This window comes from Rhipicephalus sanguineus, chromosome 9 (assembly GCF_013339695.2).
Source record: "Rhipicephalus sanguineus isolate Rsan-2018 chromosome 9, BIME_Rsan_1.4, whole genome shotgun sequence".
NCBI classification, from domain to species: Eukaryota; Metazoa; Arthropoda; class Arachnida; order Ixodida; family Ixodidae; genus Rhipicephalus; species Rhipicephalus sanguineus.
The window spans coordinates 32202401-32215528 of record NC_051184.2 but is presented as its reverse complement, the minus strand read 5'-3'; the positions used below and the strand labels follow the sequence as shown (position 1 = coordinate 32215528).

Below are 13128 nucleotides of genomic sequence, written 5' to 3'. Positions count from 1 at the left end.
CTTCACACGACGTGCGTACGGGTGGCCGGCCGCGACGGCGGAGGGGGCAAAGTCTCATAGCCCCCGCTCCTCCATCACAAACATACGTACGCCCTAAGCTTTTGTGTACGTGAGCGAGAGAATTGCGTAGGCTCGTATAACACGGAGGATGGAAAGAGGCATGCGAGGAGGGAGGGAGAGGGAGGCGTAACTGTACGCACACCGCGAGGGAGGGACGCGGACGAGACTGCTGGCCGGCTTTTTGACGTAGAGTGTTTGCCCGCGTCCACGGTGCAACATCGCACGCGCGCGTGCCGTCGCCGACGCGGAGTATAAGGTAGACGGGCGCGTTTCTCACCTGTACAATCGCAACGCTTGTAGTATAGGTATACGTCCGTGTGTAAGCGGCGACGAACTTCGTTGTTTTGAGCGATCTCCCAGAAAATGCTCCCGACAGGGGAGCAGTTTGTGAAAGTAGCGACAGCGCTCTTGCATCCGACTCGTCGCATCTGCTGACAAGAAGAGGCAGTCACGTATACACTCACGTGTGACTCTGCAACTCTTGCAGGGGCGCTGCCGAGCGCGACTACAACAGACAGCCCGGTCACAGAAGACAGCGAGGATCTCGCCACCAGCGGCAGCAGTTCGTCGACCCACCGGCCCCGGTGGACTACTGCTACTACCGCGACGACGTCGGTTACTACCCCGAGCCCTGGGCGATGCCGGAGTCCGGTATTCACGACCTCGCGACCGAAGTCTGCGCAAGTGACGGTCGGGCTGCCGGACAGGAGAGAGCGGGAGGTTCGCAAGGTTTCTCATCTTCGAGGTCTTCGTCTTCGGCGTCTTGCACCGCCGCCGAAGTCGCCGCGACGTCGAGCCAGTCGCCCTCCGGCCCGATAGCACCGCGGGAGAGACGTCTCCTGTCGCTCATGGACCGTACGGGTTACCCCATGATCCAGGACAACGGACAGCGGCGCTACGGGCCGCCGCCCTTCTGGCAGGGCGAGCCGCCTCCCAAGGGCTGCGAGGTGTTTGTCGGAAAGCTGCCCCGGGACCTGTTCGAAGACGAGCTGGTTCCTTTCCTGGAACGCGCCGGACGGCTCTACGAGGTGCGACTCATGATGGACTTTGCCGGCTCGAACCGGGGCTACGCGTTCGCCACGTACTCAACGCGACGCGAGGCCCGGCGCGCCGTACGCGACCTGGACGAGCGGGAGATCCGGCGCGGTCGCCGGGTGGGCGTGTGCGAGTCGCTGGACAATTGCCGCCTGTTCGTGGGCGGCATACCGCGCGACAAGAACCGCGAAGACGTCCTCGAGGAGATGCGGCGCGTCACCGAGGGCGTGGTGGACGTCATCCTCTACCCCAACGTGGCGGACAAAACGCGAAACAGGGGTTTCGCCTTCGTCGAGTACGTGGATCACAAGGCGGCGGCCGTGGCGCGCCGGCGCATGATTCCTGGGAAGATGACCCTCTGGGGAGGCTACGAGGTGGCGGTCGACTGGGCCGAGCCCGAACCCATCGTGGACGAGGAGACCATGAAGAAGGTGAGCCATCATTTTTTTCTTTCCGCGCTTTTGTTTGCCCACCACTTTGCGATGGTCCCCCCCCCCCCCCCCCTTCAATTCCTTCATTTACAGCGGCCAGTGAAGCACTCCGTATGTGCGGATGCGTGTGGCCTAAACACTGAAACTGTGCTGACGTGTCCGCGTGCCGTCTAGACGCACAATGTAAACAGTTTCTTTCTCTCTCTGTATCTTTCTTTTTTTGCCCGCGGATACATTGCTGCAGTTTCAAGAACACCTCGCGCACCAAGTTTGCACCGAACCGCATTCATTGAATGAGAAATCATCCAGTCGATCATTCGTAAGGGGGGAAAGTACAAAGGAGAACTCTATTTACGAATACGTACACTAAACACTACCAAGTGAATAAATTCAACGGTATATAGAATAAGTATTGTTGTACCTCTCCGTTACGCCACCGCACCGATGCTTTTAAGCGTTTTTTGCCCCCTTTGTCCGCAGTAGCATTTCAAAGTTTTAACCTCCCCTGCACTGTGATACCGGTTTTATAAGGCGTGAGTCATTGATTCTGCGCGGTTATGTTGCTGTTTTCTTTGTCTTTTTCACCTTTTAAAATGGTGATCTTCGCAGTCCTGTGACAACTTCTGCGGCCTGCACTGTGTTGCAATAAACCGTAAAGAATGACGACAAATAGAATAACATAAAATGGTATTACGAAGCATTAACTTTCAGAGGAAATGCCTTTATACAGCTTCGTTTAGGAGCAGCGCGACTGGCTGGCCTTTCCCGCAGTGAGATATCGAGGTCACCGCAAGATAAGATAGCTTGCTAGCTCTGATAGACAGGTCCGAATTTGTCGGCCCGTTATCAAAACAATTACGAGTGTATTGTGCTTTTAATAAGCTTTGCTGGACGAACGGTGACGAATGCTACGCCTTGGTTCGTACTTCCCCGTTCAGTGCAGGATGTTTTTGAGCTCTAATAATAATAATAAGGATAAAAATTGGGGGACGCTTAAGCTTCGCCTTTAAGAGTTGAACGCGATAGCAATATCCTGCCCCTAGTACGCACTTTGAACACTACGAGCGTTTGACAGAATGCGCGCAATAAGGTGTGTGGCTTATGTAATGGGTAGCATGCTTTAAACCAGGAGCAAGTATGCGCGAGAACCTTTTTCGAAGCTGCGATGCACCCACTACGTGGTCTTAAGGGAATACGCGCAGTAATGTGTGTGCCTTTTGTAATTGGTGGCTGTCTTTAAACCACGAAGTCGTTATGATACTGACGTGGTGTGACGCCCGATGGCAATGTGCGCTTGTACCACGCAATGTTACTGCCATATTACATATCGTACTGTGACACCTGTATACAGGACGCGTATTTTTGGTAAGCATCAAAGTTACTTTCAATGCAGCTCCAAGCAGAGGCGTGGCTGTGTGGTAGAACACCTGCTTGCCACGCAGACGGCCTGGGTTCGATTCTCACTCGGACCCAACATTTTTATTATTTATTTTATTTGCAGCTTTTTCGATTTTTCGGTCACGGACAAGATGATGATTTTTCGCTCACAACCAACGGCGCCGACGCCGACGGCGGAATTTCTGCGATACGAGCTCTTTAACGCTATCGCGTTAATAATAATTGTACGGGTGTCCTAAAACTATAATATGATTACGAGAGACGCCGTGTATAGTGGAGGTCTCCGGAAATTTCGACCACCTGGGGTTCTTGAACGTGCACATCAAAGCACACGGGCCTCTAGCGTTTTACCTCCATCGAAAGGCGGCCTCAGCGGCCGGGATTCGATCCCGCCACCTTCGGGTCAGCAGTCGCGCACCATAGCCAGAAGATCACCGCGGCGAGTTGTCTTTGATCTCCATTTCGGATAATGCAAGTGGGAGTGGAAAACAACGGCATGCTGTTTTTTTTTTTCGTTTTTTTTTAGGATTATAACGTTATCGACTTTTTTTCAGAGTGGAGGATCGGTAATTCATGATTTGGTGATCGGATTGGATTGGAGTGAATGATGGTGATTCATGAAGTTGGGTGATCCATGATCTTGGTGCACTGCGCAGAAGGAGACAGGGACGACGAAAAAGGCTGCGCTCGTCTCCCGTCTTTTTCGCCGCCCGTGTAGTATATACCAAGACTGCGTTCAGCTTTGTGCGATGTTGGTCATCACACGACGCGTCAATGAGCGGCAATCACGCGTAAATCACGCCGCGCAGCTTTGCTTGTTCGCAGTTTTGTGCCAATCAATCAATCAATCAATCAATCAATCAATCAATCAATCAATCAATCAATCAATCAATCAATCAATCAATCAAACTTTATCTACTTGAAAAACGCAAGGACTGAGGTGGCCGGAACAAGCTTTTATCGTGAACGTGGGATGGCCGGCGGCCACCCCCACAATCAGAAGCGTAGCCAGAAATTTTTTTCGGGGGGGGGGGGTTCAACCATCCTTTTTGTATGTTCGTACGTGCATTTGTATGTGTGCGTGTATATATGCACATGCAAAATCGAAAAATTTCGGGGGGAGGATTCAACCCCCCCCCCCCCCCAGGCTACGCCCTGCCCACAATGACAGCGCGAGCGAGCGCTGAAACATTTATGAAATTGCTTTTAAGTTTTGCGCGGGTTTTGCGGCCTAACTCAAAATATGGCATAATATATTCCAGTTACAACAAGACTTGTTATTTCACAGTTCACATTTCACACGTTCACACTGTTCACAGTCGCTTTAGGCCTTGAGAAGAAATAATAATAATAATAATAATAATAATAATAATAATAATAATAATAATAATAATAATAATAACGCACTTCATCTGTGCAGGTAGGAAGTTTACCCGTACCGTTTAAAAGTGAGCGATCTTTTTTACCCGCCGCGGTGGTCTTGTGGTATACGGTGCTGACAGCCAGTGTTGTATGCGTTACCGAAAAAAAGTAACTAAATACGTTACTCGATACACTAAAGAAAAAGGAACGCGTTACCGCCCTGCGTTACCCATAAACAAAGTTAACGCGTTACCGTTACAGTTACCGAAAAAAAGTAACGGACGTTACTTCTCACGTTACCCCTTAGTCAGAATTCTTAATCAGTATGTGCTCGCCTCAAGAACCTACAATAGCAACTTTATAAAACCCATATTTATATGTCATATTAAAGTGATCGCCTAAACACAATTTTTACCCGAAGTACTGATTAAACGAGAATAATTTGCACAAATATGCCGTATCTTCGCTGTACATTAGTGACCTAAAGTTGCTTATATAGTTACACGTGGTGGCTTCTAACTCTGAGGCACATGAGGAAGCTATTTTTCAGAATGGGTCAATAAACACAAAAGGAACGATTTCATCATCAACGCTCTCAGCAATGAAAACATTACTGAACAAACATGCAGTATTTATGGCGGCATGCTTCTACTACCAAAATAAATGCGCAGATTTTGTAGGAATAAAGCAATGCTTAAATGGCATAAATCGGGGGGAAATTATTTGCGCATAAAAACAAGTGCTTTTTTTGCCTGTGTAATTGCCGCAAATATTGCGACTGCGTATGTGAAAGTGTTCAAGGTCAGCCTTGCTTGCTTAGGAGTTCAGTAACCAGAAACGTAGGCGCAGTTGCAAATAGCAAGAAGCAAAACTAATTTTGAATACAAAGTTTATAAACAGTGCTATAGAGTAGTGCAGGAACAGATTCCTAATGTAAGAACAATCTGCTGAATATAACAGCTGCGTTTCAAAGCTTTAATCAGACAGCTTGACTCGCTGATTAGCGAATACGTCCGCACCTATGCTAAACAGGAGCACGACGTACGCACTATATGGTACTCCTGTATTCACTTTAAGGCTGGTGAACGCGCGGAAAGTTTCCCTTCAGCCCGCTCATGGCGATGACATACGGCATCAAAGGTACCGAGACAGTCGCTCATCTTCAGTTGGCGATTACATTCAGAAGGCATTTCCGAAAAAGCCATTCTCTTTAGCGCTGGAGCTCACACCGAGTCTTGGTGTCCACAAGACGAGCAGATCTCGACAGCTCGCTTTTGATGGTTACGAGGACCGCATCACGCTTCGCTTCATCGACAATCAACGACAACTTGAACCTGAATAGCAAGATAGCCGAAACGATAGCGGATCCATTTAATAAATTTCAGCAATTTGCTCCCCATTGCAATTTTCTCTGCGCATAAAAGGACCCCGTGCGGGGTCGCTTTGTCGACGCTTGGAGGGCCGATAGCAGTCTGCCGCAGCGACAACATAACGTCGGGGCGAGCTCTCAGAAAGGCGCTTCTAGAAGACGAATGAATTTTGTCGAAGACTGCGAGAATAATTGTAATGAAAAGTAACGAGTAACGTGACACCTCACGTTACTGAAAAATGGTAACGAAAGTACGTTACCCGTTACAGTTCCAAAATAGTAACGAGTACGTTACTAAGTTACTAGATAAAGTAACGCGTTACCGGTAACGCCGTTACTTGTAACGCGTTACCGCCAACACTGCTGACAGCTGACTCGAAGATCGCGGGATCGCATCCCGGTCGCGGCGGCGGCATTTCGATGGAGGCAAAATGCGATATGCCCATGGGCCGAGCCTGAACCGTTAAAAAACAAACAAACCCAGGTGGCTGGTCGAAATTTCCGAAGCCCTTCACTACGGCGTCTCATATTGGTTTTGGGACTTAAAACCCCAACATTTATCATTATCAAAAGAGCAGACTTCGACCTCAAGACGCGCCGAGTTTATATTTATAGTTCAATGTTCTTCTTTTTTGTTTGTTCACTCATTTGCAAACAAAAGAATTTCACAACACTCTTACAGCCTGACCTGACCGAACAGTTGTTGAACAATGAGCTCGAGCTTAGAATCGCAACAGGTTAGTCGTTATACTAACAAGGTAGGGGAATACATGCTATCGCCAAATTCCCCAACGTGCCACGATTTATTTATTTATTTATTTATTTATTTATTTATTTATTTATTTATTTATTTATTTATTTATTTACGCTAATGGCCTGAGGGCATTATATAGGGGGAGGAGTAGTATAACATCGATAAAATCAAAGTGATCAAAAAGTGCAAAAAAGTTTGAAAAAGTAAACAAAATAGAAACGCTACTTTGAGGACAGATTGCACTAAAAAGGAAAGCGTAACGCAAAAACTAGCTCGGCTGTACATTTACCTCCTAAACAATAGTCAAGTAAGCGAATTATCAGTATAGTATAATCACATATACGTCTGAGACGGTTATACAAAGTCACTCGGACACTATATGATGAAGCTTTAATTTGTGAGTAAATTCGTCGTGGTTTCTTAGACAGACAGTATTGTTAGGCACCTGGATCTCTTCCGTGTCGTGGTACTTCTGTTCCGTCTCCCATTGCGGCCGACCTCTCGCGACCTTGTAACGTCGTCAACCCGCGAAAGCTTCTCGTCGTTCTCTCAAGGGCCCCATGGCTCTCGGGGTGATATCGAGGAATTCGCTGAGAACGGACGAGCTGTCGAGTTCTCACATGCCATTCATTTTCGGCAAATTTGTGGAAAAGTTAGGAGTACATTTTGGGGGACGGGGTCGCTATCACAAAAGCGCCCACTTCATCCGAACACACTAAGTGGGCTGTGCACATGCTCCTTGACCCAGTGCGCACGTGAGGTCAACAAAATGACGTGCCTTGGAAGCACGTAGAGTTTCTTTATTTTTTTTTGTGTGGTGGTGCTGAGAGGGGGGGGGGGAGGCAACCCAGCAGGCCGTTTGACCATTGCCACTACGCCATGGCGCTGAGTCGTGCTCCCGCAAGGGTTGCAAGAGATAGCGTCATTTTCCTTCTCTCCAAGACCACCTTCTCTTGAGCGCTGGACGCATAGTCCTCTGCACCGGCGGCTCCTAGATTTTATTCAAGAGAGAGAACTGCACCTCCACAGGGCAGACGCCCTGATAGATAGATAGATAGATAGATAGATAGATAGATAGATAGATAGATAGATAGATAGATAGATAGATAGATAGATAGATAGATAGATAGATAGATAGATAGATAGATAGACAGACAGACAGACAGACAGACAGACAGACAGACAGACAGACAGACAGACAGACAGACAGACAGACAGACAGACAGACAGACAGACAGACAGACAGATAGATAGATAGATAGATAGATAGATAGATAGATAGATAGATAGATAGATAGATAGATATAGATAGATTGATTGATTGATTGATTGATTGATTGATTGATTGATACCCCTGATAGTTCAGTGACCCATTATGCCGTCCTCCGATCTCCTAATGTTACTCCTATCATGAATATGTCGTGTTTGATGTTTTTTGTTCTTTCCACCTTATCATAGTGGCAACCTGAGGAAGCAAAACAAAAAATAAAAAAGCGTGCAAACTCTTCTTATCGCTCGAACGGAGGGAGTCACCGTGTCACATTGAGCTAAAAACGCGGAAAGGGTTGATGCTCGGCCCCTCGGGGTGGCTTGTTGGGATTATTACGAGTGCGCGCAACCCTTATCTCCCCGCGCCGTACAGGTTTATGACCGCGTGTATATGGCGACCTCCGGCGTTGCCGATAAAGTGGACGGGCGTCAACCGCGCACCGGTGACTTCCTTACTCCTTGAGTAACATGGTGCACTTTTCGACTACACAGAACACTGACTTATCCACATGGGGACCATGGGCGTTGCATGAAGAAGCATTAAACAAGTGCTTCAGCCTATTTGAGGCGCACTTGATTTTGGTACAATCAGTGATTCCACTCCTGCGCCAACTGCGCCAAAGTGCGCCAAATTGTATTTACTGCGCCAACCTGATAATATCGACGAAATTTGCGCCAAACTGCGCCAAAGTCTCGGGTTTGGGGGCGTCTATCACCGGCAATCGCACCGCCAGCGCGTCAGAACATGTGCAGCTCGATCTTGGGGCTGCCAATAAAGTCGCAATCATGGACCAAGAATTATTCCGCTGAATAAACAGCGCTCGCGCGTGCGTTCCGAGTAAGCCACGATGCCATGCACGGTGCCGACGCAGCTTCTGTTCTGCAAGTCGGCTCGACAGCAAAACGCGCTCTCCGCAGAGGCTTGTAACGTCTAGGCCTATCGGTAGCGAGAAAGTGCGACGGCGATTCATCGGCGGACGTCGTCTGTTCCAGAACCGCTGCTGATAGCTCGTTTCAAGCGTCGCACGGCACGCAAGGAAAGCAATGTTCAGTAATAACTACATGAGTGCCGCTAAAATGTCTGTCACTTCTGTTTCCGGACATCGCGGAATGAAATCTGGGATCGCTCGCAGTAGATATATGGGGCAATATCGAATTTTCCTTGCTTCGCGTTTATGGAAGAGCACGCGAACGGTGGAAACGCGTTGACACTTTTCCTCAGATATACTTTATCCATGGACCTTCATCCAGAACAGCTTTTTCGTAATTCCTTCCGCCAGCACGTCCGAGTTTGTAATCACTCTGCGGTAAATACCCCCTAAAAGGCCCTGCCCTTTCGAGCTCGTCAGTGCTAGTGTTCCGAATCGAATTCTTTGCTTGCTTTTTTAAAAATGTCATCTCATTAGTAAAATCGTATCTCCTGGTCGGAGCAGCCGCAAATGCGCAGCTGTCAATAGCGGGCCCGTCGCTGACGGCCCACAGTGACGCGGCTACGCCATGTTACACGTCCGCCCCTCGCTTTCGGGGGTCAATAGCTGACGGTTAAAAAAACTCTTTCGCTTAAGAGCGAAGCAATGAATGCGATACCAAAAAATTGTATTGTGAAATGAAATAAGACTAGCAGCTAACTCTTTTGGATCCGATCTCGCGTAACTCAACAAAACGCTGGTTTAAGGGAATATGGCCCCTCCAGGAACCGAAGCGTTTTCTTGCTCTGAGTTTTCTAAACGCGAAGTAAGCGTTGAGAGGACAGCAAGTTTACGAGCCATCTCCTGATGCCTCGAGATAGCGCGCGCGCAAGCGAATGCGCCCTTCGAACGATGCGCCCCCCCCCCCCCCTTCCGCTCCCCTGGCGTCCCTTCATGCTCCTTACGAAAGACGGGTGGGGCGTTTCCTCTCTGTTTAATGAGCAATCGACGGCAGGCCCGCACGCGGGAAGATGTTATCTCATGCGCTGTCCGTGCGGCGGAGACAGACGGCCGGCTAGTTTAATCTCCGCTTCAGCCGCGTTCGTCGCCAGCGCTCGCGAGCTTTTACCCACGGCTAGAATGCGCGTGGTGATGTTATTAATTTGGACTTTATACGGAAAATTACGGCAACGGCGACGGCAAAAATCTGCCGAGAGTGTCTATCGCAACGGTCAATGTATGGGGCAGATTTTGCCCGCCCCCCCTCTTAGGTGATTAAGGGGGGGAAGCGGCCGCCCCCCCCCCCCCCCCCCTGTGCGCACGCCTATGCTCCTGAGATGAGTTTTTCCAGGAGATTTGCAATGAATCGAAATACTTCTAGCCTTCATAAGAGTCCCATAATAATACTCAGGTGCTTGAATGTTAATGCAATGTGCTTCTGTATTGCACTCCAGGATATAAAATTCGCTGCTCCAAAGTGCTCCCAGATGCAAAATTATCTGCTCCAAAGTGCTCCAAGATGAAAATTTTGCTGCTCCAAAGTGCTCCAAAACGGAAATTTTGCTGCTCCAAAAATTGCTCCAAATCAGAAGTCCTCGGTAGCATCACTGTACAATACATATTTCAGTGTCGAAAAATCCTCGAAACCTTCCCGCCAGCACTTATTGAGTGCTTATTCCCCTCTGTCCCGTTTTCGCGCTGTTTTTCGTCGAAATGCTACAAGAGGCCCTGACGGAGACGGGCCCTCTTTTGGGAACGACGGCTCCGACGGCATTTTTTGCGCGATGATTTCTCATCAGCTCATCTGAAGTTGCAATCCCACTGTGGCGACTTCAGATTCCTGGCGAGCGTTCACTCGGCGCAAGATATGCAGTGAACCTCATTCGACAAAGACCTCTTTTTCTATTATTGTTGTTATCGCGTGTTTATGATATGCAGCTCGAGTGCTTCTCTTCTCTTGTCAATTAGATATATACAATGAAACCTCGGCTGGTGGTGGGAACATCGCATTTACGGAATACAAAAAAAAAAGGAGGTGCTGGAGGGAGTAACATATTAAAGCATGAAAAACGACGAAAAGAAACGAGACTGTAGCTTCTTGGCCCGTTTCGAATGTTCTGTTATTATTTAAAAGAATGTTCTGTTACTATTTAAAAGAAGATGGCGAAACCCATCTTATTATTGCGATAGCAATTATATGGACAGTCTCGGCTGGATTTTGCCGTCGCCGTCGTCATGCGCCGTATATGTATAAGTATGTATATATAAAAGCCCCAAAGAAGAATAATTCAGAAAAATGCTCCCGAAGCGCGGAATCGAACCAGGGACCTCTTCCTCTGTAGCGAGTGGCGCTAGCCACTACGCCACGAAACGCAGACCCTCCACGTAGGTAACGGCGAGCGTTATATACACACCCTTTACCGCTGGACGGGCTCAGAGACGGCTGCGCTTATAAGCGTTTCTTCATTACCAGCGAGATGGCGTTAGGAGCGCGACAGGCGCATTTAAAAGTCGTCGGCGAGCTCGCTCGCTTCTTCTTATATTTGCGCAGGGAGAACCTTGCCCTTCCGCTGTCTGCTCGCGCGGTTTTCTCGTAGTGAGGGGAAGAGGAATGTTTCAAGCTTTCACCGTGATGTCCGCGCTCATGTTACGGAGCGTACGAAAGTCGCTCGAGCTCAAGGGACGCCGCTAAACGAAGAAACAGAAGATGAGCGCGAACTATCAAGTGTCACAGCTCGACACTTGAAGCACGCTAGTTTCCTTCGCTGCTTCGGCCGCCTTTGCAACAGGAGCGCTGTTCAAACTGAGTATCCATTGGCGAGCCTCACTTCATATATCATTAGTTTCTTGCTATCGCATTCATTGCTTCGGCCTTGCGGCGAAACTGTGACTTTTTTTTATTCTAAGCCGATCTATTGAACTTCCCACGCACCCCTCCGAAAGCGTTCTGCAACTAGCGTGGTTTTGCAATGCCTCCAAGATTGGAGGCATTGTGAGCTTTCTGCAGCCTTACCTTGTTTTGCACATACCTCCGAGATCGGCCCACCTTTAACTAATGATGTCATGCGATGACGTCATGATGACATCGCGAAATTTTGCGATCTGTGACGTCATTCTGACGTCATATGGTGACGTCATCACGTGGGCATGATTTTTTTTTTGCGTCACTCGTGTTGACGCCGCCGACGCAGGACGCTGGTCATTGTTCGCGTTTGATGAGGCATCTAAGGCGTTTCGCCTCAAAACAATTGACTGATGCTGATGATGCTGTAATTTTTCTTTCGATGCCAGCTGTGGTCCTTTGTGTGAGAAGTTAACTCGGTGGTGGTTCTTGCTGTGTTGTAACCTTCCTCCTCCCCTCTTTCCCCCACCCTCTCTCTCTCTCTCTCTCCAGAATTTGACGCGACGGAAAACCTTTCGAAAAGAGAACAGCAGACGAGGGGCGTCAGTTTTCGGGAATAGATTATGTTGTTGCAGTACTATTGCGTACCCGCATTTGCGGCACTCGGCGCAACTCTTTTGACTGACAATTGTTCCATGACGATAGATAAAGGGGCGTCCCCTTCGACGCGTAGGTCTCGATATAGGGGTGGGACAGCGTCTTTTTTTTGTGTGTGTGTGCGTAATACTGTACTTTTCATAGCTCGCAGCCGACTGCTTTTTTCCCCCTTTCTTTATTGTCTTTTTTCTTCTTTATTTTTTCTTCGGAGCTTTTGGCTTGTTGTAGCTGTTTCACATGCTGTTCAAGTCTGTTTTCTCCTCCTTTGTACTTCGCTCTTACTTTTTTTTTTTTTTTTTTTTTTGAGAACGGTTTTTCAAGTGTTGCCTCACAAATTGGCGTTGCAGGTATGACCGAGAAAAAAAAAATGGCGTTCGGGAGTGTACAGAAATGCGGGTGTACAAATACGGCCAGCCTTCGAAGGTCCGCCGGTCGCATGCATGCGTATTTGTGTGCGCCGTTTTCCAATAATTGCTGCTCTCTCGATCTTGTCGGCGGTCAGCCGTTTCTGATACAGCTGTCTGATCTTTTGTCGCGGTGACTCTCAATTCACGTTGCGCATATCATTGTTGTCTGATATGAACGCATGGCCGCGTCGTCGTTGTCTTGTCTGTAGCAACTGAAGTGTAGTGCGCTGCTAAACAGGTGGATGAAGGTCAAATTCTCGGCATGGAGGAAGGAAACAGTTAGGAGGGAGCATTGCCTTGTGCGAAAACAAAGACTGAAAGAATGTAGTGCGTCATGCACGCAGTCGCAATGTTTCGCCGTTAGCTGAAGAGCTCCTGAATTTTACGGCGAAGCTGTTCTTAGTCGAGGCTTTCATGTCCGGGGTCGTGGTAGCTGTGTTCACGTGGCCTCGCTGTGTGGCGAGAGTGAGGCTCGGCAGGAAAGGGGAGGGCTGCGTGTGCTGCGAGATGCGAAGGCGGAGGATGTCGAGGGGTGAACCTTCGAGAAACGCGCCAATACGGGGGTGACGCGGTGAGGCGCAGTGGAGTGTAAAATAGCGTGTCAGTATCATTGTTCAGGAGTTCGCACTTTCAAGA

The 13128-nt window shown here is 48.6% G+C and overlaps 1 protein-coding gene across 2 annotated transcripts in view; it reads left to right on the top strand.

The window, feature by feature from the left end:
* Nucleotides 1-343: 343 nt before the first annotated feature.
* LOC119404926 (probable RNA-binding protein 46) overlaps nt 344-13128 on the top strand; it is a 55459-nt gene continuing 42674 nt past the window's right edge. For both annotated transcript variants that reach the window (XM_037671621.2, XM_037671619.2), the window contains exon 1: nt 344-1526. In XM_037671621.2, the coding sequence (XP_037527549.1) occupies nt 699-1526 (828 nt within the window). In that variant the 5' untranslated portion in view covers nt 344-698. The remainder of the gene's footprint in view (nt 1527-13128) is intronic.